The sequence below is a fragment of the Myripristis murdjan genome, chromosome 24 (genome assembly GCF_902150065.1).
Source record: "Myripristis murdjan chromosome 24, fMyrMur1.1, whole genome shotgun sequence".
In the NCBI taxonomy this organism is placed as follows: Eukaryota; Metazoa; Chordata; class Actinopteri; order Holocentriformes; family Holocentridae; genus Myripristis; species Myripristis murdjan.
In genome coordinates, this window is record NC_044003.1 from 6402909 (window position 1) to 6429615 (window position 26707).

Here is a 26707-nt window from a genome sequence, read left to right on the forward strand (position 1 = left end):
TTCATTTATCAAGTTAAGGGTTTTGCTGTGTGCTGTTTTTCACCGCTGCCTTCAGTAGAGGCATTTTCTGAGCGGTGAAAGTCTAACGCAGCACAAAAAGCCGTTTCCACGTGCAGCTCCAATCCAGCAGCATCCAGCTAAAACACACACAATCGCTTTTTTGTTAGTATTACGACTATTTATTTATTTATTTCTTAAACCCAAAGAAAGGAGCTCTTTGGAGCTGCAAAGTACAGCCACAGTCGTCTTCAGCCGGCCACAGCACAACTCCACCGGCGTCCCCCCCTTCCTGTGCTCCTCAGTGTCTCTCGCCCTCTCTCTCTCTCTCTCTCTCTCTCTCTGCGGCTCGCCACTGGTACCTAATGACAGTCTAGACAGCGGTGAGGTAGCGGTGTTGCGGTCGTAATGATAGGTTAGGCGGCAGGCAGACCGCTGGTGTTGAGGCCAATCAGGAGACGGGGAGTGAATGCTGGTGGGCACCGCGGTAACCGACACCATCATCATCACCATCACCATCATCATCATTATTGTCAAGAGGCCGGCCCGCGAGCTGATCGGCTGCCTCGCTCTCCTCCGTGAGCGGCGCGGTAATGTTCGGCTGCCTGGTTTCGCTGGCTGGTGTTGAAGCACACAGCCCGGCATGCTGCTTACACAACATGAGCTCACCTTGACGGCCCGTCTCTGAAAACTAAAAAACCCCACACCCAATCAGCCTATCATCATCTATTGATCATATTATGATAAAGACATAATAAGAACTAGACAATTTGACATTTTTTCTCATCCTGTTGCACCTCCTGGGCTTCCAAAATGTGAAACAGGGATGACATGATCAACAAAATAAAGCTTTCTTCATGATGATGCATAGATATAAATGCATTTTTTTTTTTTTTTATTATTAAATTCCAGATACAGCTCATTAATGACGTGGCTTCTGCTGTTACTGGTGACCCATTAATCTATAAAATCACAAAATGTCCGAGAGCCAAAATCCATTTGTTAATGTCTTCCACTGCCTTTTATTAGACTGAATGCCATTTACGCTTTCATGCGCTTATACTTTTTATTCTCTTTGGTCTTTATATCTTTACAAATGAATTTTACGCCTTAGATAAAGTGCCTTGAATTTCCTTCCATATGCATCACTAAATGCCCGCAGCCAATGTAAATGAATAACACTCTTACACTGTTTATATCGGCAGAAGTCCTGTATGCAGATTTCACCTCCAAGTTGACTGGAGTCTCAGTCTTCCAACCCGACTGACACGCCGTGTTTCCTCAGACGCTCCACCCCGTCTGTCATTCATTACGACGCCACCATGAACAGGAATGAGAGTCCAATACACGGAGGCTTATTGGTAATTTCTCATAATACATAGGTCAAAGTTACCTCGGGGTTTGGACTGCCTACTTAAAATAGTGGTTCTGTGTTACTGATGAGGTGTAATTTTCATTATTGCTTGTTTTCATTGTTGCTGTTTCTGCGTGGACTCAGAATGCACACCAACAGCACTGTGGGATTACAACTGGAGCTAATCTGTCTTTTACTTCACTTTACGAATAACATCCAGCGCTGCTCAGTGAGGATCAGAGCTGATTTGTCCAAAGTGACGTTTCTCACACCATGAGGAAGCTTGACGTGTATTACTTCTGCTTCCCCCGGCTGAATTTGGCTCTCACACTCTCTCATGACACAGTGGTACAAAAAAACCCCAAAAACTACAATGTAAATGGGAAACAAGGAGAGTAAAAGGACTCTTGTGATGTCCAGTCCTTACTTTCAGCTTGTCTTGCTCTCCTTTCCAGACAAGAGCAAACTCCCATTCTGCTCTGTAATCTCCTTCACTCCGTTATCCGCCCTCTCTCCCTCTTTCTGTCTCCTTCGCTCTCTTCACTTTGTCCTTTCTGGAAACATCATGGGGGCCGAGCCGGCAGGTGACCTCAAAACATCATCGCGACTTCAAAGTGGACTTCAAAGCTGAGGCTCGGGACGGCCCGGACGTGGCTCCGCTTACCAACCACCCTAAACGCCCGGCCCGGATTCCCCGAAATTTCCCTGCCGAGATGGAAATGTGCGCTCTGTGACTGGAGAGAGAGGTAAAGACGCGTTCCCCCGCTGTGAGACGATTACACGGTGGCGGTGTGAGCAGAGACGGGCCGCGAGGTGGAAAAAGTAGGAGGAAATCGCTGACGTCTTACTTTGACAGTCCGCTGGTGGTGTTTCTGAACATACTTTATTTTTACTATTTTATACACAACAACTGAAAACTTTAATATTCACCATCGCTTTTAACTGTCACGCTTCCTTTGTTTTATTCTTTTATTCTGTTCTTTAACACAGTTTAGTTTTTGTGTCTTCCTTTGCTTTATATTTTTCATGTCTTCCTTTGTTTATACACATTTTTCTGTTTCTATCTTAAATTGTTTCATCTCCATCTTTTATATATCTTAATTGATATTTGTTGTTGCTTTTGATTGTTGTTCAACTGACTGCTTGGTATTTGCCCTTGTTTCAAGTTTTATCACGTACAAAAAACTGTCGGGGTCATGTGACAGCGACTGACCCAAAAATATCCCACATGAGGAAATACAGAATGTTTTTCTTTGGCTGATAGTGATTACAATGCTTTTCAAAATGTAAACATTTACTGGGCAAAATAAGAAAACCACTTCAGTTTAGGTGATGCAAAACATGTCACATAGTCCTACTGCGAATATCGGCATGTCATACCGGCAGAAACTTTCATTTCGGGCTGTTACCGATGTTTCATTTTGAGGCTAATATTAGTCAACACTGAAGATGTGCCAATATTATCGTGTTCCTAAAAACAGGTAAATCTGAATATTGTTGGATTCTATAAATCATGTTAAGAGTCAGTGAACATTAAAAGTTTAAACCTGGAATAAACAAACAAACAAACAAACAAAAAAAAAAAATGGTTTTCCTGCGTTAGTCTGTCAGTGCATTTGAGGCGCTGTGAGTGTGTTATGTCGTGTGCTTTGCTTTAAAAGCATCTTTTCCATTACACACAAACACACACACACACACACACACACAGTTTCTCTTTGCGTGTCTTTCCCACACACTCAAGCCAACTCTGCCACCAGATAACACGTAGCTGTTATCGCTGTGATTGGATAAACACATCTCTTGTATAGTGATTACTCCGTTAAATGAATGATAGGAAATTGATTATAATTTCAAATATCAATTAATCGTTTGAGTCAAATCAAGCTAAAATGCAGTGTCTGATTCCAGCTTCAGTAAAATCATTAAATTAGACTGTCTTACTTTTCTCTGTTCATGTCATTATAAACTTTATTTCTGTTTGACTGCTGGTCAGACTAAGGAATCCGTCTTCATGTTGGGCTCTGATAACGTTGCATCTGGCATTCATTTTGACACTTTTTTAACCGCTTAGTCTATAATCCACATATTAATCCACAATTATTTGCAGCCCTCCAGTCCAGCTGATGAAGTTTGTTAATCAGGATGTTTCTTCTTGACGGAGCAGTGACATGCAGACGACACACAGATCGAGAGAAATACTTTTCCCTTCGACGGCGACAACCTGGACTCTCATCTCATGAAGGTTTCTGCGGCAAGGGAAGCTCTACGCATAACCATAACCGAGGTCACTCCACCAAATTATATGAGACAGCGTTGAAATGCTGTTGGTGACAGGAACAACTTCTACTGTTGGTTTTAAAGTGCGGCCACACACAGACAGACATACACATCCTACATTCTTCCAGGACAGTAAACGTCTCATTTGGAATCTGTCTGAAGTCTCAACAGGCTGCAAGTCGACTTTCTGCTGCCATAAAAAGCCACTTTGTCTGTGTAAACGCTGGATACTGGCTTCAGGTTTCCTCACTACAGAGGAGAGAGGAGAGGTGAGGATGAGGAGGAGAGGAAGAGACAGGAGGAGCTACCTGAGGGCATTACCGCATCACTGCACTGTAAAAACACTCCATCTCAACAAGGCATGCAGTCTCATCATCAGTGTCCGAATGTTATTTTTCTTCAGACAAGGTAAAAAAAAAAAAAAAAAATCTGACACTAATCAACTTGTTTGCAGAAGTTCCTTGAATTGAGTGTCATTTTCTTCATCCTAGTGGCTGATCTGCCTTTTTCTGCCTTGTCTTGTCTCGATATATTTATATTTGTTTCCAAAAAGATTCAAACAAGTGAAACTGCTTTGGAAACCAAAGGAAGCAAATTGACTCGATTTCTTAAAATAAAGAAAAAAAAAGAAGAAAAAAAACACGGTAAAAAAGGCAATGAGCAAAGTAGCAAGAAATGACCTGAAAATTTGCAAAAAATAATGGAAAAAAATTGCAAGAAATTCATTTCAAAATTAGTATAACAATGATCAGAACATGAGTAAAAAATGCCTGAAAAATTAGCAGAAAAAAAAAGTTTGAAAAAAAATTACCCCAAACATCTTTTTAAATTACCACAAAGCTACCCCACCCAAAAAAAAAAAGAATAAAAAAAAAAAGAATAAAAAAATGTAAAATTTTGCTCAGAGGGTGTAGCAAAACCTTTCAAAATAAAAGCCTGCCTACAGACTGCTGAGTGATGATGAGGCGACATGACTTGTGAGGGTGGAGGCTCCTGTGTGAGCTGTTAGTCTGTCTCTCCCTCTTCATTTCTTCCCTCCATCCTGCTCTCCTCCTCCTCCTCCTCCTCTTCCTCCTCATTTTCCTTCATCATTACTTTAAAAATGATTTTCAGAAATGTGAATCAGTGGTTTATTTCACGTTCGTCTCCTTGATGCCAGCAGTAATTTTGGCAAAGTGGAAGGGGGCGTAGAGACGGAGACGGCATCTGCTGCTGGACTCCATGATGATGGCAAACCATGATCACACACACACACACACACACACACACACACACACACACACACACACACACACACACAGAAAGATTCAGGAACAAATACACACAAAAAAGAGAGAGAATACACTCATATCCTCTCATTCTCTCATTCTCTCTCTCTCTCTCTCTGTGTGTGTGTGTGTGTGTGTGTGTGTGTGTGTGTGTGTCATCCGAACAGAGCTTTCTAAGAACACGGTCATTTTCTTGTCAACAGCCACACACACAAACGCACAGCGGTAATTTACTGGCATTTTCTGTTTTCTGTGGTTAGATGAACATTTTCCCTGAAGAAGAAGTGGGACAGAGCGAGTGAGCAAGCAGGAGAGAGAGAGAGAGAGAGAGAGAGAGAGAGAGAGAGAGAGAGAGAGAGAGAGAGCAAGTGAGGCAGAGAGGGAGAGAGGGAGAGAGCTTTTGGGAGGAAAGACTTAAAGATGAAGAGGAAGAAAAAGAGAGGAAGTGACTCCTCTCTCTTTCTCTGTGTGTGTGTGTGTGTGTGTGTGCACGCTTACCCTCCTGGGTGGCGTTGAGCAGTGAAGGGTCGATGGTGTGCACTGATCTGGGCGTAGGCACTGGTTTAACTGGTTCCCCTGATTAAAAAAAAAAAAAAAAAACACAAATGAATTAATGATCCTTCATTAAGAGCAAATAAAAAATGGAACGCTGACAGTGTTAGCACATGAATAAAAATATGAGCGAGTCGAGAGACAGTGTGGACGACGCGTCACATGAGGACACACCAAGAAGAAGAAGTGGAAGAAGAAGAAGTAGAGGAAACTTTATTAATAGAGCACTGACCTCAGAAAGAGTTCACTAAACGCTCAACAATCAATGAGAACAAATAAAAGAAAAGAAAAGAAAATACGGAAAGACAGAATAATCGTGGAAAAGTGTTTATTGTAATTTTATGTTTGCATCATTAATAACTGACATTAAAACGCTGAAAGTGCTGGTGCATTTTCAGCCTTTGGCCTCAGGTTTGGTTTGTGTTTTATAAAGTTTTTATGCAGATGTTACTGGTCAGTGCTGCTGGTCACAAACACCCGACGGACGTCTGAAATATTCACGAAGGGTTAGAGAGACTCTGCTCACCTCCTGCTAACCCTGCATGAATACACTACTTTTTTTTTTTTTTTCCACTCAACAAAGTTAAACTTCCACTTCTGCTATGACTGTTAAAATGAGAGTTTTGGGCATATCCAAAACCAAAAAAAGAAAATAAAACGGAACGAAAAACATGTAATCTGATCTTTACAAGTCAGAAGTCACAAGCCGCTTCAGATATGATTTAAGTAACATTTCCGGACATGTGAGCCAGTGTTAAACAGCATAAATAAACAGCATGCACCTAACAACACACAAGCAGGTTCAAAAAGAAAATTCAGAAAAAAGAAAATTAATCCTCCTCCATGATTATCTGCAACTTCAGACACGTTCCAAACATCAGCAAATACACATCCATGTTGAATCTGAAGACGCTGAGATAAACAGGCAATGTTTCTGCTTCTGAGGCAGAAACTGGCATCACAACGCATTTTTCAAATCTTCTGGGAAGACGAGGGATGCACGATATTGGATTTTTTCAACACTTTTGGTCAACATCCAATGCCGAAACTGATATATACACTTTTTTTTCCCCATCTAATCTTAGCATGACGGCCCACTGGTGAATGCAGACATAAAATACAACGCTTTTCAAAATGTACACGTTTACTGGGCGAAATAAGAAAAACACTTCGGCTTAGACTATGCAAAATAGGGATGGTACCGATACCGATACTGGTATCGGGAAGTGCCCGATATAGCCTTATTTGGTCATATCGGAATCGGCGAGTACACCTGTTAATGCACCGATATTACCACCGCGTGATGCGGATGCACGCAGGGCGCACCGCCTGATGCCGACCAGTGGCTTTTCTATTCAAACAAGATTTTGTCCATATAAAAAGTATTTTTCCAAAAAAGAGTCTTGAAAAAGAGGGGTCGTCTTAAAATCAGGGTCGTCTTTTATGCGGGTCAATACGGTAAGTTGCAAAATGTCAGCCATTTGGCCAAACGGTTTAAGAGTGTCTAGACTGTCAAACTAAGTTGGATAATAAAAGAACAGTTCTGTGGCATTCATTCTCTGTATGTTTTTTCATGTTTTACAAAGGGTCTAACCTGATGACAGCAATCATATCATGCAAGGTTGGTACTGTAGGCTACAGCAGAAGCACGCTCATATTGGATCGGTATCGGATCGGTATCGGCTTTTAGGCAGAATTTAGTATCGGAATCGGATCGGCAAGGAAAAAATGGTATCGTACCATCCCTAATGCAAAACATGTCATATTTATTTTTATGTAACATTTTCTTGCAAAAAAAAAAAAAAAAAAAAAAAAAAACCTGTACGATTCATCCTGCTGAAACAGGCTGGGATGACGCTCCCTGAGAAAATCTCGACAACAGATTTGATTTCATTATATCGGCATTTTAAAGCTGATATTGGCAGATACTGAAGACGTGCCAATATTATTGTGCGTCCCTAATAACAAGTAAATCTGAATATTGTTGGATTATTTAAATCATGAAAAGAGTCGGTGAACATGAAACGTTTACACCTGAAAAATGAATCAGATTTCCCTGCGTTCGTCTGTCAGTGTGTTTGAGGCGCTGTGAGTGTGTAATGTCGTGTGCTTTGCTTTAAAATCAGCTTTTCCATTACACACACACACACACACACACACACACACACACTGTTTCTCTTTGCGTGTCTTTCCCACACACTCGAGCCAACTCTGCCACCAGATAACGGGTAGCTGTCATCTTATCAAAAACACACACTGTATACAACGCTCGCTGTGATTGGATAAACAACACGCTCTCTGATTGGATGAGCACCAACATCAACCTGCAGTTTTAATGACTGGGACGGCAGGGGTGTGCGATTACATGCCCGCCAGACGATGTTGAGTGTCTAACCATGTGAGTGTGTGTGTGTCTGTGTGTGTGTGAGTGTGTGTGTGTGTGTGTGTGTACCCCCGTGGGGGCTTTGCTGGGAGGAGAGTTCAGCTAATTTCCCTTGCCAGCCCTGTGCTCACAAGCTTGCATAATCTATAGTCAGCGTACATGGCAGGATTTGTGTGTGTGTGTGTGTGTATGCGCGGATGCCCATGTGTATGTGTGCATGCATGTGTGTGTGTGTGTGTGTGTAAAGTGTAGACACCAACCAGACGCATTGTCTGAGTGACTGTTCCCTCGACATGAGAAACACAAACAAAAGTTTCTCTCACCCATGCTTGTATTCATGAACACACACCCACACACACACACACACCAATACACACACACACAAACACACACACAAAGTCATTAGTGTGTGATCATAATGGATTACATAAGCCTTTGTCTTTACACAAAGAGTTGCTACGGGACAAAAATTAAAACTGTCTTCCTGTGCGCGCTCACACACACACACACACACACACACACACACACACACACACACACACTTATACCTCACCTCTTAATATCCTTATGAGGACCTCCCACTGTTTCTATTTGTCCCAAACTTCTAAATTAAACCCTGGAAGACAAAGTGCGTTCAGGTTTTCCTCATCTTTCTATTCTCGCGAGGTCTTTGCTGCTCACACACACATAATAACACACACACTTCTTCAGTGTCACGGTGTGTGTGTGTGTGTGTGTGTGTGTGCTGCGGCAACGCTATGCAGTGCCCAACTTTGAGGAAATCTGTTGAATTCGAAGGCCGTCATGTAGTCGGTGTCATCGGGGGAAATGAGCACGAAGACGGGTTAATTAAAGTGAGAGGAGCCGCTCGGTCATGTTGCACCGTCATAAATCAAAGACATGAGCCTCCATAATTCATTATTCCAGTGTATTGGCATATTGGCAACACTGACGGGCGTCCGGCCACCAACCACCCTGAGCGTTTCATCATGTTGTGATGTGTTTCATTCGCATTGTGTTTAATTAGCTGGGCCGCAGCTAATTAAATATAATATTAATACGCTGATATCTTTCTGATTAGAGATTCCAGCATGGAGGCTAAATAAACTCATCTGAAGCTTTTAATCAGGATACAACTTTTTTTGACCAGTGCAAAGTGCTGGGAAGCGTCTAATCTGCCGGAAATATAAATATAATCCAGGCTGGGTCATGCTGGCCCGTGGTGGCGCCCCCATCAGGTCGTCTCTAAAAAGGAAACCTGGATGGCTGGTTTGGACTTTTATTCTTTTAACAGACTTTTCCAGCAGCTTTTTGATTCGCTCGATGGTTCGGTAGATTCCGGCTTCGTTTTGTCTTGTTTGATCGGCTCGTGGTTTCCAGCCTTTCAATAATCCTTTACAGATTTAATCTGTGCAACAGAAGAAAGTTGTTATCAGACTCAGAGCAGTTTGTGTTTTGCTGCCGCCTTCTGATGTTCCCCACCACGTGGAGAAAACGTGCAAGAAGAATTTATTTATTCCAACCAGAGAAGCCATCAGATTAAGTGTTTCCATGGTTATTAAGTGCTGATATTGTCCTATTGAACAGATTATCAAAGGTTAAAGAAGCCCTTTCAACCTCTGATTGAAAATTCCCTCTGATTGGGCCAGCGCCTTCCCATTGAAGTGATTACATGAGACATTTTTATTCTGATTATTAGTGGAATATTATGGTCCAACGCAGTTAATCTGAACAGTGTCCAGTCCAACCAAATGGTGACAAATGGACTCCAGTCACTGTAGAGAGCGCTCAAGGACATTCAAAGGACTTTTATGTATTTAAAAAGGTTTCCGCAGACTTCCACCAACGTCACCGTTGGATGTCCTTCAACGTCTCACAGACTGAAGTCACCGCAGCAGTTTGTGCCGGTCTACACGTTGGGGATGTCACTAACTCATTCGGTTTAATTAAACTTTTAACTAAACCACATGTATTTGCAACATATCATGAAGAACAGTATCCTCTTAAAATGAAATAATGAAAACCTGTGTGTTACTGCAAGGTGACTCCAAACATTTCAGCACTCCATTTCTGATAAATTATTAACAATAAAAAAAATAAATTAAAAAAAAAAAAAAAAATCCACATTTGCATTAAGGGTAACTGGGTGTAGAATAACGAAATACTGCTGAAATCTACCTTGACTTCAGGCTAAGACACCAAGAAAATGTAGAAAAAGTCAGTGTGTGTGTGTGTGTGTGTGTGTGTGTGTGTGTGTGCCGTGTACCTGCGGGTGGGGGCAGCTCAGCCGGAGTGTTGGCGGGCGCGTGGGCCCCCGGCGGGATGTGGATGTTGTTGAAGCCAGAGGGCGGGGGACCCATGGGCGGCCCCGCTGCCCCTGGGCCCGGCCCCGCGGTGAAGCCAATCCCCTGTGCCGGACCCAGACCGGGATCCAGATTCTGGCCCTGGTTCTGGGGGAACTGGGAGGGACCAGCATCCCTGAAGGAACCGCCGCGGGAGGAGGGACCTTCATCTCCGAACTCCTCATCTGAGAGAGAGAGAGAGAGAGAGAGAGAGAGAGAGAGAGAATGTCAAATGTTTTTTCTTCGTTCTTTCTTCCATACTTTCATTCCTCCGGTGGAAACAGGGGTGAGAGTTCCTGGTTCCTTTAAGGGTTCCTGCGTTCCGGCGACACTTCTTCAGGTAGAAAGGGCTTTTATTGTGGCGACACCCACACAATGACAATACCCTCCTGATCAAAATCTTAAGACCAGTTGAGAAATTGCAAGAATTTACATTTTGCACTGTTGGATCTTAAGAAGGTTCTAAGTAGAGCTTCAAAATGCAAAAAGAAGAAATGATAGTGAGACAAAAAAAAAAAAAAAATTTGAGTAAGCAATTAATTGCAAACAACCATTAAACTGAAACAGGCCGTTCATCAGCTGATCAAAAGTTTAAGACCACTGCCTTTAAAAGCCCAAATCTTCGCAAAAATGTGGATTCAGTGTCATTTTCTGTCAGGTATCCACACTGTCATGACCTCCTGATGGCAAAGGCACAAAAGATTTCTGTCTTTGAACGCGGTCGGATTGTTGAGCTGCATAAAGGCCAGATTATGCTTCCGCGTACGGGGGTTGTGCGAAGCACGCATTTCCTACGCAGCGCGTGTGTGTCCAACATACCTCTGCGAAACACACTGAGCAATTGTCCTCCCACCAACGTAGACCCTGTGACGTATGGTCGCTGCTCTTCTGTACGTCTTTGTAATGGCGAGAGGACGAGTCGTATAGGTGCGGGTACTTGCGCACCTCCTCGGCCAGGCATTCTTCCGCGAGATCCAAAGTTTTCAAACACAACCGACAAGTCGAGACACAACAATTGTTTTAAAAATGACGCTGCCTGCCGGCACAACAACAGGATGTTGTGATGCTGGTTGCAACGAAATGCCGGAAATGATGTACTTCGGCGGACCAATCACAGCTCTTGTGGGGCTGCGGAGGGTCCGCATAGTTACAATTTTTGGGAGACGTGCGGCAAGGCTCTGCGGCGGTCGCACAACCCCCGTAAGCTTCGCACAACCTCCGTACGCTCTTCCTACGCGGAAGCATAATTCAGCCTTAAGCAAGGCCCAACAACAAGGCCCTCACAGCGTGCCATTGCTGCTGAGGTTGGACGCAGTAAGACAGTCATTTTAAACTTCCTAAAAGATCCTGAGGGTTATGGAACAAAAAAGTCAAGTGGTAGACCTAAAAAAATTTCAACTGATCTTAAGATTTTGATCAGGAGTGTACTGTCCTCTTCTACTGCCATGCACGTCGCTTGGTCAAGCCGCACAATTCATATTTGCTTTATCGTGACCATCGTTCTTGGTGATTGATTATCGTTCTTGATGTTTTCATCCAGCTGCTCAGACTCGGCTTCTACGGAGGCATTAGCGCCAAAACGGGCCTCGGCAAGGAATCGTTACATCCTGTGGATCGGATAACGAGGGAAACTAAACGGCCTCTCTCCTTGATTAGTTTCAATTTCACACCAAATAATTATTCTTCAACAAAACCTCTTTCATTTGCAGAGCGTTGGAAAATAAAGTTTGGTACACCGATCAGAACGCGTGTGGGTGAGAATACGACGCCTCTGAGAGGAAAAACCTCTAAATCACATTCACGTGTATTAAAAACCAGAAAATGGTTTGAGATGAAAAATAGATTTTCTCAGCACCAGGGCTGCAGACGGCCGGATCAAACTCGTTCTGCGTTTATGTGCTTTTATTACAACACTTCAGTTTTTGTTTGGAACATTTTGAGTTCTGGAAATAAGAAGTTTTTTTGTTTGTTTTTCTGCAGCCGAGAGAAATTTTTGAAAAGGTGTCATTTCAAACTCATTAGGTTAAGATGAAGGAAGGAAGGAAGGCAGGAAGGGAGGAAGGAGGAAAGAGAAAGTAAAGTGAGTTCTGTCTCCTCTGATGTCTTCGTCCTACGAGCTCGATCGTCACGTCGGAGACTTTGCCTCTCTCAGCAGCCACACCTAACAGAAAGAAAACAGTTCTCGACGGCCAGGCGTATTTTCACAGATTAATAAAGTCAGGCTGGGATTTGCCGACACAGGCTGTATTTGACACCGTGTTAAACCCCCAACCTCTGCCATTACCGCATTAGAGGCAGGAAGGCAGAGCGGCGCTGAGAGCAGACCCGACACTTAAAAAAACCTCGGGCTAAAATATTCTCCTAATGCATCTTATTACATTATTACACACTGTTTATCCAGACGCCATTTAACAGAAAATCCTCGCTCCTTTTCAGCGTCGGGGCGTCAGATTACGCCCGAGCGCGTCTGCAAAGCCAATTTTTGTGTTTTTTTGGAATGCTTTCCCACAGGTTTCTTGTATTTCCAGCCCATTTTGATAAGAAGAAAAGCACTTTCTGCAGATTTTAACGACAAAAAAAAAATCACAAACAAATGTATTTCGAGTTGGTTCCGTCTCTCTACATCAAGGTGGGTGACGTGAGGTTTTGCCAGATTAGATGAAACTTTAACACTCCCAATGGAGAAATGAAGCAACATGCTTTATTGCAACCGTGAGTATGTGTGTGTGTGTGTATGAGGCAGCAACACAGGGCCCGTAAGAATTCATTTTGTAGTCTCTGGAGTCTGATTTGACTAAAATGGGTGGAGTGCTGTAAGAATAATAAACTGCAGAGACAAAAGTTTAAGAACAAAAAAAAAAAAAAGAAAAAGTGAAGCTGTGTATGAGCCAAGCCTAATCACTGGGGAGACTCTGGGGAGAGGGAATATGCAGGAAAAATGATCCACAACTCGCAACTGAGATTATCATTTTCGCCATAATCACACAACTAAACACGGCTTTTTAAAGGTGCATATGGTAATGGATACAAATTAGATACTCCATTCCCTCCCACCAGGGTTTATTATATTAAGCTAAAACTAAGGTAGAAAGGTGTTGAAAACATTGCTATAAGCTGGAATAATATCTTAAAAAGGAAAAAAAAAAAATAATAAAAATGATCTGAGACTTACTCACCTGCTGGTAAAGCTCAACACAAATGTATATTGTGTGTATGTTTGTCATTTTATTGACACATAGGGTGAATAAGAGAGTAAATTTGAACGAATCATTCACTGACGTCAAAGCATTTTAAAAAAGACAAAACACAAACTGTAAACACATACAAAACACCTTTGATCGTTATATGTTTTAAAAATAATATACTGGCTAAAAACACTGCATCCAGAACTGAAACTGCACAAAAAAAAAAAAATTAAATGAAACCTTAACATTGTTAACAAAAGTGCCAAACCCACACTGATGGTGAACAACATTTTAAATAAAAACAGACAGCAATATAAAAATAAAAAAAAATAAAAAAAATCCAAAAACCTTTCCCACATTAACTTCCATTATTCCATAATTCATGACTGAAGCCTGGCGTGAGGTTTTGATGGAGGTGAAAATGGCTTAGATAGTGTCATTTGGACAGGAATACACACACAGTCATATGTATAAGTACACACACACACACACACACACACACACACACACACACACACACACACACACAGTCATGTCCAGGCACACAAATACAGAGATAATTAATAGCAGACATGTAGAGCGTGGCTGGTTCACAGATGGAGGAGGTGTGTGTGTGTGTGTGTGTGTGTGTGTGTGTGTGTGTGTGTGTTCTAACATTTCACCCGCCTGTCTGAGTCTAGACAACACGGCACATACAAAGGACACGTTGACACACTTCTCTTGCTCTCTGCTGCATTAAAGAACATATTTAAGTGCGAACACACACACACACACACACACGCACACACACACACACTCACACACACAGAATAATGAGTACCTGCCATCTGAGAGTCCTTACCACCTCATCTGCAGTAGATGGTAACAGAGCGATGATATTATCTCTCTGGGTCTCATTAGTCCAGACAGCCGCCGACGTGAAAACGCTGCCAGTGGATTCTGGCTGTCTGCTCACTGATACACATAATTTAGAGCTTTTCTTCTCTTCACAAAGTCCTGCTCGGCTGAAGTGGTCCAATTCTGATTTTTTTTTTTTTTTATTTGGCCTCAATGTGACAGTTCTGATATTTTTGACTAAGCGGTACGAACATAAGAATCTATTTCTGTCGGTGATGTGTCTGACTCCAGATGATGTGATCGCTGTGGGGCAGTCCAACAGGAACTGCTGTTTTTATTTGTGTTTGTTTCCCACTGTCTATCACTGTCCAAACGCCACCATTCAGTGTCAGCAGCGGTGGGCCAAGAAAACAAACTGGAGGATGGCAGCAAAAGTGATGAGGGACGGCGGATACACAGGGAGCAACGCAGGCGCTGCCATTTCACATTTCTGCAAACAAACACACTCACACATGTCTGTTTGTGAACCACAAATATGTTGCATATTAACATTTAGACTTCAAGCCAAAGTGGTGCAGCCTGTGTCAATGACTGTTTTTTTAACAGATATTTTTTATTGGTGTTTTGTTTTTTCAGACACAAAAAACTCCAGCCCATCTGCCAATCTCTCTGACAAAGATCCTTAAACAGTTCCCTGAAGGTAACATAAACAAGATAACAGATATTTCTTATTTAAGCCATTAAATAGTCTACATAATAGTAAATAACTAAATAAATACTTTTTTAAAAAAAATAAAGTCATGTCATCTGACTGAGTGCACGAGGACTAGATGATGTTGGCTCTTTAGCTACTTTGGCCACTTTCGTTTCCTTCATTTGCCGCCCAAAGTGCTTAATTGGGTTAAGCTGGGAAAATGTTAACGTTACAAAACACTCAGTAACATTAGCTAGCGAAGGTTAGCTATCTCACGCTAACATGTTTACATGAGCTACTGCACTTTTAATTTGCTTTGTTAGCCTTCGTTAGTCGGTTATGGTTAGGAAAAAGTCACGGTTAATGTTACAAATGTGAGCTTACATTGGCTAATGTTAGCTGTGGGACTGGACAGATTCAAAAGGCACCCGGTCCCTCTGTTAGCTCCCGATTCTTTTGTTGAAAGCCCAAGAACAGACCGGAGTCAGTCTTCAATTTTCTGATGCAATATTTATTATGGTCACATATAAAGCAAGGCAGCGCTGGTCTCAGTGTGACAGAGCTCCTGCAGGATCTCAGTCAGAAAGAGCCCTGATATCAGGAAATGATACACATTTATCTTCTTGGGCTTGGCCCGCCCCGTACAGAGGTTGGACTTAAACGCAACCGAGAATAATTGGCCAGTTACCCGGACATGGACAGGCCAACCACTGTCCATGCCTTGTTCCCGGAATGTGTGATGCTATGTGTGTGAATGTTGACTGGGCGTGTATCTAATGCAACAGACCTAAATAACAAGATAGAGAAAGTACATCTGGCTTTTGCTTTGTCTGTCCTCTGCTTAGCAGCCAAGCTGCCCTGAACTATGTAATACATTGGATAACGCAAGAAACACTGAACTATAAGGCGAATTGTAACACCTCGGCCCCAAGGCCACTTTACTTGTGACAGAAGCTGTTAGACTCTACTTTGCTCTAATCTGTTGAGTCAGATAGGCTGGGCTTTACCGACTAACCATGCGTCTTTTGTTTTCTGCTCTAAAAAAAAAAAATAGGCAAACGCCGGTCTGTTTTCTGCTGTTAGCCAGTCAGCCAATCAGAAAGCCGGCAAGAGAGGGAACCAGTCGGTCAGCAAGCCGCCGAGGCCATCGTTAAAGTCCAGTGGCCCATGGGCGGCAAAACGAGGAATGGTTTAGTTTGGTTCAACACAACTTCACTCACTGGAAATTATGATATGAGAACCTATGATTATTTTATTGTCCCACTACGATGCATCCATTTATCAGCACATGTAAGTTGAACAATTAATATTACTTAACGTTACCTTACGTCAAACTATCTGGGTCCCTAGAGAAGCCAATCAGCCAGCACTTCATTTGTTTAGCTGATTGATCAGAGCATCATTTAGGCCTCATTTACATGTTAGGGCTTAAAAACGGAGCTGTTAACTGGGGATCCCCGCGTTGTGTGTCCTGATCTACACAGTGACCGGTGTCAGCTTCGGCTGTCGCTCCCCGTCCGTGTTCAGAATCACACTCGACTGGACTGAGCGGTGAAATTCGGAGCGACGACCGTGTTCAGCTCTCATGTGAGCGGGGCCTCGGCGAGCCGGTCAGCCGATCCCTCGGTCGCTCCATCAGCCAGTCAGTCAGTCAGAGTTAAGCAACAGTGACTAAGGGAAAATCTGCTCATGAACAAAGAAGCTCCCTCCAAATCTCTCTCTCTCTCTTTCTCCATAAGTCTCCCTCTCTCTCTCTCTCTCTCTCTCCCGCTGCCAACACTCATTTTCCCAATGCGTCTCCCTGGACTTGATTGCAATTTTGGCGAGATTTCTGAAACCTTTCAATATGTTTTCCTCTGACAAGTGGGTCAAGGAAAACATCCCTTATGTTTTTTTAACCACTCAGCATAGGAAGTTATGCTCTCTCGCCCTCCCTCCCTCTCTCTCTCTCTCTCTCTCTCTCTCTCTCTCTCACCCATTCCTTTCCTCTTGCTAAACGCGTCCTCCTCCCAGCCAATGGAAAGTCAGGCCAGAGCTGCTGTGAGACAATGGCCTTTCTGTAGCTAGCATGGCTGTGTGTGTGTGTGTGTATGTGTGTGTGTGTATGTGCTGGTGGGCGTATGTGGGATGGCAAGGGTGTGTGTGTGTGAGAACCCCAGTCGGTCTACTCCCCAGAGGTTCATTAACCTACTTAACATGGTCCATATCACGGCAGTGTCCAGCGCCTGGTGTTTCACATCAGCAGCCGGTCAGCGGAGGATTTTCAAATGTTACCGATAAAACAACGTCAAGTTATGGGGCTTCTGACCTTTCGAAAGCACCGGCGGACTGTGATCGGCACTCAACAGAAGAAACAGACGGGAGAAAAGGGCAACTTTATGCAGTTAAACAGAAATATGTTGTTAGTCGACAAGTTTAGATAATCAAAAAAAAAAAAAAAAAAAAAAAAGTTCCTCGAATCATTTAGTCTAGTTAAATTTATTTATTTATTTTATTTCATTCATTGAAAAACAAAACAAAAAAAACAATACGCTATGAACACAACATTCCCAAATCTTGAATGCAAGGGAGCAGAAAGAAGAATAATCTAGAATAATTTAATCTGCCCCTTTATCCCAAAAAAAAAAATCAATTTGCAAAGCACTTCAATTAAAACAGCAACAACAACAAAATAAACAAAATTAAAATAAAATAGCTGCCGGCCACAACACAGACAGTTTTTTTTTTTTTTTCCCGAGTTCAATTTATCCCATTCAAACGTCCATTTTTTTAATATATATATACATATAGGCTACTATACCTTTCATGACAACGATTATGACAATCAAACATAACTAACATATTTCATTATATTTCCTTAACATACTGGCTTTAATTGTTCTTTTAAATGTAACTTTGAACTTGGATTCTTTGGTTTCTTTGTTCAGAAATAACAATGAGCTTTTAGGTGACTCGCCTGGTTGAATAAGAAAGTGCTCTTTATTAAAGTGTGTTTAAATAAGAGCTAAGCTGGCATTTTGCTCCCCAATGAAGTGAAACTATCTCTAAGTCTGAGGAGGTCAAATGACGAACAGGCAACACACAAAAAACCTCGGACAGATTTTGCATCGAGGAGAAGGCCAGAATGTGAAATGTGCTGTAATAAATCCTATTTCTTTGCATTACAGTGTTTCCCCACATGTTACGCTTGGGCCGCCCGCCCAGGTGTAATAAGGGCCGCCCGAGTATAATTCGATCCATTCATTCGGTGTTTCCCATTAAAGTGTGGCGCGCCGCCTAGTGCCGCAGTTTCACATGAGCCCCGCCCCTCTTCATGGTCACCGTCACCATGTAACGAGCACTTTGGCTTGCAGAAACACACACACACACACTCTGTCTTAAACATGTTGTTAGTAGGGCCGGGTATCAAAATTCGGTACCTTCATGGCACCTTAAATGCCTCGCGACCGCACATTACTGGAAACAAAGTGTCACTGGATACCAAGTGTGTTTTAATTATTTTGATGTGTCACTAACAACAAGGTGCCTCAACATGTGTTTTTTTTTCGTTTTTTTTGGGGGGGTGAGTTTATACCGGTGACGAAGAAACAGAAACAGGCAGGGAGGGGCAAGCTTGTGTGTGTGCAGTCAGAGACCTGAGAAGTGTGTGTGTGTGTGTGGGAAAGAACGGATGGCAAAAGTAAAGTGAGAAATAGTTTTGAGTGGAAACACTAAACTAAGGTGGAGAATCAAGTTAAGAATTAAAATGGTGAAATAAGCAACACTAGAAAGAGGCGACTGTATTCTTTCAGATCATTTCAACAGACAAATGTTCAGCGAGCGCCACAGTTACAGCATCATTATGTGGGAAACATTGCATTATTTTGAAAAAACTTCCACTGAAATGTAAGTTCAGAAAAGCAAAATTGAAAAAAAAAAAAAAAAAAAAAAAAAGGATCACTGGCTCTCTCTTCTTGTGACGATTAAAAAGTCAAAGCAATTCAAATTCAAAAAACACAGATTGGCTTTACCAGTTCAAACTCCAGCCGCTGTTTCTTTGCTTTGTCTGACCACAAAAACTAACGTCCACCCAAACATGAGGACCGTCAGCCAGAAATAAAAACCATTTGGTGATCACGTTTCAGTTTTCAGATGGAGCTCCACACAGCAGAAAGCTGCGGCGCCTCGAGGGTTAAACAATCAGTCCAACATGATCACGACACAAAGGAATGCTTCCTAATGGATGGACAGATGTGGTGACACACACACACACACACACACACACACGTAAAATCAATCAGCTGCTCTGTTGAGGTGCCTGTACGAAAAGAGAGAAAGACAAACACACACACACACACACACACACACACACACACACACACACACACACACACGCCCAGAGTCCCTCCGCTGAGCTGTTTAGTTGATAAAAGTGTTGAAACACACTGATAAAATCCTGATGGCAAGAGCAGACAAAACACACCAGGGAGCAGGACACACACACACACACACACACACACACACACACACACACACACGTAAAGGGTGGATGATATCAGCTGTGTAATCCATCAGCGGGAATAAGCTATCATGATGTCATCGCCGACAGAAAGACCCCAATACACACTGGGAGAGAGAGAGAGAGAGAGAGAGAGAGAGAGAGAGAGAGAGAGAGAGCGTGTGTATAAGACAAATGAAAGAAACTACACACACAGATATGAGCCATGTGTTTGCTGTGGCTGTGTGTGTGTGTGTGTGTGTGTGTGTGTGTGCGTGTGTGCTGTACATGCATGTGCAGTCTGGGGCTTGTCAAGGTGATGTCATGGGTGAGCAGGCATGTTTGGGTCACATCCCTTTCTCTCTCTCTCTCCCTCTCTCTCACACACACACACACACACACATGTATATACACACACATGTGGAGCGTGCAGCGTCCAGCAGATGTTAGGCAGGGACGGCGGCTGGCCTCTGTTTTAGTGAGGATTTCATCAATACTGTCTGAGTGACATGAAGAGTAAGTTTAGAGTTTCACCTGCAGCCTGGAGGGAGCCGCTGTGCGAGCCCGTAGGTGTTCATAATAAAGTCAAAGTGCATTCCCGCGTGGTCTTGTGTTCTCCCAAACCACAGCTGATGTAACATCTAACCCCCCGAAGCATAAATCCAAAACACGTACAGATGCTGCATCGACTCCACTTAAATTTGATAACCGCCTTCATCGCATCCAAATGTTCTGACACTTGCTGCCCCTTTTGCACGAATCCTCTATTAATTGCTTCTCTTCAACTGCATCTCCTCCTCCTCCTCTGTGATTTGATTTGGTGGTTGAACTTTATTAATAGTCCTTAATCACTGTTTACAGTCTCAAAGGGCTTCTTAGGCCCACAGTTTACACAAAACAAAACACCCGACCTGAAGCCTCGCAGAAATTTACTGATTTAAAAAGTTCAATCAATGAGGGATAATGGGTTTTACCTGGATTCACCTTATTAGTGGGCTTCATGGAGGGACCAAGTGTCCCTAATACATTAAGTGTGGTGCAGATTGGGAACAATGGAAGGTGACAAACTTCCTGCAGCATACCAGCACAATGACAGCAACAGAAAAACAGCGCTCTTGATCTATACAATGTACTTTTTTCTTTACCTTAAGTAACTCTTATTCAAGTTCAAGACCAGGTTTATATACACTACTCACAAAAAAAGTTAGGGATATTTGGCTTTTGGGTGAAATTTATGGAAAATATAAAAAGTTCACGCTACAGTGATATTATATCATGAAAGTAGGGCATTTAAGTAGAAGCATGCACTGGTGATTTCCTCATCTCAAACAATTTATTGAAACAAAAGCCAACAACAGTGGTGGATATATCACAACAAAAAATGTCAGTGTCAGTAACTTGTCATGTGCCCTTGAGCATCAATTACAGCTTGACAACGACGCCTCATGCTGTTCACAAGTCGACTTATTGTCTGCTGAGGCATGGCATCCCACTCTTCTTGAAGGGCGGCCCTCAGGACATTGAGGTTCTGGGGTACAGAGCTCCGAGCCTCTACACGGCCACTCAGCTGATCCCATAGGTTTTCTATGGGATTCAGGTCTGAGAAAGTGCAGGCCACTCCATTTGAGGTGCCCCAGTCTCCAGCAGCCGTTCCCTAATGATACGACCTCGATGAGCTGGAGCATCAAACACCTGATGTGAATTTTGCCGTTAAACTCCTTGTTAGAGAACAGCAACTTGTGCAAAAAGTACTGAAACACTGAACAGTTGGACATGTGCATTCAAAAGTTTACAGAAGGTCACATTAAGTTCACCTGTAAAGGTTAGAATGCATTTTAGGTTCATCCTGAAATTTCACCCGAAAGCCGAATATCCCTAACTTTTTGTGAGTAGTGTATATCACTTAATCACCATTTATAGTCTCAAAAGGCTTTGCAGGCCAACAGCGAGTTTGTTCATTTTTACCGTTAGCTCTGAATAGGGAAATGAGACCGCAAACACTACTTAAAACACATAAATCATAACATAAATGAAAGTAAAATATATGTGGAAAAAAAGATCTTGAGAGGATGGGCTTCATTCTCAACTATTATCTGGTTAAAGTAAAAATGATGTTATGTAGATGGTTAAAAAGCCTTTGAAAAGGGCTTTATATGGTGCGTTTATGGGCATATAAAGAAAAAAATATATATAGATGAAATGCAAAATGGCAGCAGTGTTCCTGTTCAGTGTGATGGATGTCTGAAAAACGCGGCTGAGGGACTTCAGATTTAGATGAAATGTGATTTTCAAGAATAACCGAGAGTCAGCACATGAACCTTTGACTGTCTGCTGAGTTTGTCGACTCTAGCGGAAATCTGTCATCAGGGAGGGTTTGACTCCGCTCTCAGAGTCTTGTGAACAGGTGGAACGGTTGAGGTGGGCTGGTGAACTTTCGGATGAGCCAGCCCTTGTGGCGGCGGGACAATGAGGTTTCCTGCCCTGTTTTGTCCCCACATGCCTCTCAGAGCACAATGAACTTTAAAGGGCTGCGACGGCCATTTTGGTGCCTAATTAATTCAGTCAATCTCCCCGGGATCTGGTGGTGTTTTCCCAAGCTTTCTGTTAAAGGTTATGTTTTACGGTGGCAGCCTTGCATTGGAGGCCAGAGCTTTTCATTACGACAAAGGTCAGGGACACAAAGTTGATCTGCGCTGGATATGTGAGGTGCGGGGAATAATAATAAAACAAATATCAGCTCAGTCCCACACACACACACATATATATATATATATATATAGACACAGACCAGCTTCTTATGCAAGCACAATCTCACTCTCTCACTCTCACAGGCCAACTCTCCCAAAGACTCCAGTTTCCAGCACAGAGCTTTCCTGTAACAGACTCAGACCTGATAAGGAGCACAATGCAGAGCCAGGGTACACACACACACACACACACACACACACACACACACACACAACACAGCACAGCACAGCAAAACAAAGGAAGTTGGTCTTAGCATTCCTAGCTCACGAGAGACAGTGGAGGTGTTTTAGTAACGGGGCACATGGTGATTTTTTTTTTTTGTGTGTGTTTTTGTGTGTGTCTCCATTGCCGTATCAGTGTATCCCACCTGCTTCCCCGTCCTCGTCCATGGCGATGGGTCCGGCCTGAGGCGTCTCCCCGTTCTTCAGACAGTTGTGGATGTAGGTGGCCTTCCAGCGGGCGTACTTCCTGTGTTGGATGTTCTGGTAGGGGAGGAAGGGGTAAGAAGAGATGGTAAGGAGATAGTTTGGTTCTCTAGAGCCATTTCACACTGGACTAATTTAAGCCCTTTTATATGCCAAGGCAATTAGTAAATCACTGCTTAAACACCAAATAAAAATGCATTTATTATGCGGTTAACAGAGATAAAGCCAAGCTCTTTGCCACATGGTTGATATTTTCAACACATGATATTTTTTCCACTTAAAATAATCTTTTACTCAGTGAATAGTGATTGGTGTTTTTTGTAATGTAAACACACGTTCTACGTGATATCTAAGGTTGTAGTTCATTTGGTAGGTAATATTCCCTATGTAACAGATTCTTAATGAAACTGTGGACACAGGGAAAACTTGCCGGATACTATAGAATCAACTAATGCTGATCCTAAAATAATAAACAACTAAACAAAAATGGTCGCAGGAAGCGGCTGAAGTCGATGGTAAGGGTAGGCCAAGGTAGCTGGAATTGAATAAGGAGTGTGGTCAATTGGCAGGGATAGGGGTGATAAGGAGTAAGGATTAAATGGTGAAGGTAGGGCAGGAATAAGCAGTAGATCTGAAAGTTAAGTATAGATGGTAAGGGAATATTGGACAAGGTTTTGGGGTGGTTAAGGGTGGGTTAATAGTTTGCAGGGGTCAGTGGGTGGAGAATAATTGTTAAGGAGTCAGTTTAGGTGGTAGAAAGTAGGGCTAGAGTTGGGTGGGTTGGCAAGTACAGATAAGAAATATGTGGTAGGAAGTAGAGATGGAAGTAAGGGTGATCCGGGGTAGTTTTTGGTTGGTATGGGATACGGAGCAAAAGGTAACTGGTTTGGGTAGGGGTAATTAAGAGTTGGTGTTAGTTGATAGGGGTTCAAAAGTCGGGGGTGAAACGATAGGGAGCATTCATCGAGTGGGGTGGGATACTGATGATCAGGGGTGGAGCATGGGATAGAGGTAGTAAGGGATGGGTGTGGAGGTTAGCAGAGATTGTATGTGGGAACTGTTATGGTAAAGGGTGGGTTTTAGTTGGAAGACGTCACTGAGAGGGGTGTAACTGGCAGGAAGTCAGTTTTTATGGCACAAAGTGGTCGTCAAGGATGAGTGATTTGGGTGAGTAGAGATGCTGAGGGGTGGAAGTAGTTGGTAGTGGTGATCCAGGGTAGGTGTTTAGTAGGTAAGGATGTTCAGGGTGGGGTAATTGGTAGCGTAAAGGACTGGAAAAGGGCTCAGGACATTGGGAAAGTTGGGTAGAGAGGTGAGGATTAAGTAAGGGGTAGGCAGTTTGGGAAGGGGCAGATGGAGGAGGGGTAGGGGGTTGGAAGTTGGTGGATACAGAGATGGAGAAACAAAAGGAATGAGTCAATGCTGAAGTGAGAGCCAGATAAGACTGAAATGATGAATTCCTGCCTTTACCAGATAAGCGCCATGTTTCAAGCAACAGTTTGGAAAAAAGAAAAAAAACAACAACAATAAAGTACCGGGGGGAGAGGGGAGGCCAGCTGTGAGGTGGGACTGTGTTTGTTCAACCTCACAGTTACTGTAAATTGGGTGGCTCGGGGTGGTCATTTGTAATCAGTGAAATAACTCTGGTGGGATTATTATGTAAAGAGGCGTGAAGCGACACAAAGCCAAATGTTAATGTTATGAAATCCAGGAATGGCACTTTGAGGCAGAACGGAAGGAATGGGAACTACAGATATGACACCTAACAATGTATAGTTAAAAAAAAAGAAATGGTATCAAGGCAAAAAGCTGTTTTTTCACCGACTGGATGGAGTCAGTAATGGATCACTAAATTCAGCAGTTGCTTTTATTATTTCATCAGCAAATGCGATTTCAAAAATAATAAAGCAATTCCAGATGATGCTTTGTCACTCACTTGTTTCCTGGCTTTGTTTCTAAATGACTGATGGCTGACTAACTAACTAAAACACTGATGACTAATTTACTGATGTACTGATTGACTGAATAAATTAATGACGGACTGACTGACAACCAGCTGGGTTCCTGACTGAATTTGCCATGGACTGATATTACCTTTTCCAGCCTGCCACAATGCTCAGTGGATTGAAAAATCCTCTTCACCATCCAAACTGATAGAGAACTTCTCAAACATAAAGCATGACCACCAAATGATGGTTGGTTAGCTTCTGAAGCGGCTGCTGGAGAAGAACTTATCAGCCAATGCCAAAATCACAGTTTACCAGCATTTGGCCCGGGCCAGGTGTTAAGTTCTCACCCTGCCAAACTGAGAATGTAAAGCCTTGGTTTGCCCAGTGTAATGAACCGTGAACCAAGTCAAACATAAATATCTGGCGTGAACAGACAATAAAGTTTTTGAATCTCTGGCTTGTGGTGGAGATGGATAGTTTTTACTGTGAGCGGCAAGACAGATGGCCAAAGCCGGCCTCAGCTGCAGGAATGCCAGTAAGAACAGTCGGGGGAGGGCAACAGGATGATGCTGATATGGCTTTCTGCTGAAATACGGTGGTGATAACATGCTGCTCTTGCATTGTGTGATTCAGTCTGTTTAGCACTGCGTTGACACTGCCAGGGCTAAGGGCTGAATTCCCCCAGGATCCTAAATGACAACCAGGCTGTCAGCAGACAACCAAACCACCAAACGAGCCAAACGATGCTTTAATATTGATTATGGCTGGTGCATTTTTCTACTCTATCACATTTAACAGCAAAATCCGGTCCCATTCTATTAAGAAAATAAATAATTGCCATGTAAATTGGCTTGGTGAATTGCAGGATACATTAGCCACTGACACAGCAGCACAGCAGGGTTGCCTGGTGGTTAGAATAACAGACAAAAACAGGTTCATTTCTGTAACAAAGTCAACCATCTGTCAGTGTGTACGTCAATACAGTTCAATACACTCCAATACACTCCCATCCTCAAAACACATCCTTTCCACTGAACAGGATAAGAACTAATGACGAATAAGCAATTTATGACTCACAAGGCACTTGGATGCCATCGAGGAAATTTATTGTTTCCTCTCCCCTTTCTCTCCGGTGAAAAGCACCTTGCAGCACATGAGGGGTTTTCCTGCTACATCCTGCTGATTTCCCAGGGAACTTTACCCAAACGGTAAAGTACGTTTTAGAGTTTATAATTCTGAATCTGAAACCTATCAAGCTCAGATTATTGGATGATAGCTATTCCAACAGGTATGACAGGGTCAGGCTCTGTGCTGCAGCAGACAGCAGGCAGGCTGCGGGCGCATGCACTTCGCTAGTATCAACTGATTATTTTGTTCTAATTTTTGTTGAGCAAGAATTTTGTTTTACAGTACAAACTGTTACAGTGCAGTTGTCCCTTACTATAACGCGGTTCACTTTTCGCGGCCTCGCAGTTTCGCGGATTTTTTTTTTGTGCAATTTTGCATGCTTTTTTTTTTACTGGACTTATTTTTCGATGAAGGTTTGAACTTTGAGTGTTTAAACAAGAGAGAAAAGTGAGAAAATGTTAATGCCTGTCTGAGAAAAGTGTATAAAGTGTGTAGTGAGGGGTTTTACAGCCTTAAAACATCTAGAATAATTGTAAAAAATAAAGCTGACTACTTCGCGGATTTCGCCTATTGCGGGTTATTTATAGAACATAACTCCCGCGATAAACGAGGGACCACTGTATAGCTGCCTGGCATAAGTGCTGGTCTACATCAAAGCTTGCAGTGCTGTGTGTTTAAAAAAATGACCACTGAAATCTGAAGGCACTACATACCAGGCCATAGGACTACACTTAATGAGTGGCCTAAAGATTAATTTCTACAATATGAATAATAGGTTTTAGTGAGCCTCTAGGGTTTCAGTTGGAGGGGGTTCAGCGTTTTGTTCTCGTTGGCAGGTCGGGTCAGGTTCGGACGCAATCTTTACAGCCACGGTTGAGGGTTGGATTCAAAATATCAGGCCTGATTCAAGCTCTAACGCTAGCTGTAATGTAGGGTTTGAACAGGTCCCTCAGGTTCCTTCAGGTCCTCCATTTGAACGACGGCCTCCACCGTTCTGCCCGTATAGGGAGAAGATCAAGAGAAAATGAAGAAGAGAAGCCGGTGGTTCCTAGTGGACAAGAGCGTTACTCAACACTGTGCCAACACGTCTG

The 26707-nt window shown here is 42.8% G+C and overlaps 1 protein-coding gene across 1 annotated transcript in view; it reads right to left on the bottom strand.

The window, feature by feature from the left end:
• Nucleotides 1–26707, bottom strand: part of vta1 (vesicle (multivesicular body) trafficking 1) — a 96637-nt gene that overhangs the window by 11108 nt on the left and 58822 nt on the right. The window contains exons 5-7 of the mRNA XM_030046695.1: nucleotides 22482–22596; nucleotides 10098–10358; nucleotides 5395–5472 (exon numbers count right to left, since the gene is read on the bottom strand). Of these exons, the coding sequence (XP_029902555.1) occupies nucleotides 5395–5472; nucleotides 10098–10358; nucleotides 22482–22596 (454 nt within the window). The remainder of the gene's footprint in view (nucleotides 1–5394; nucleotides 5473–10097; nucleotides 10359–22481; nucleotides 22597–26707) is intronic.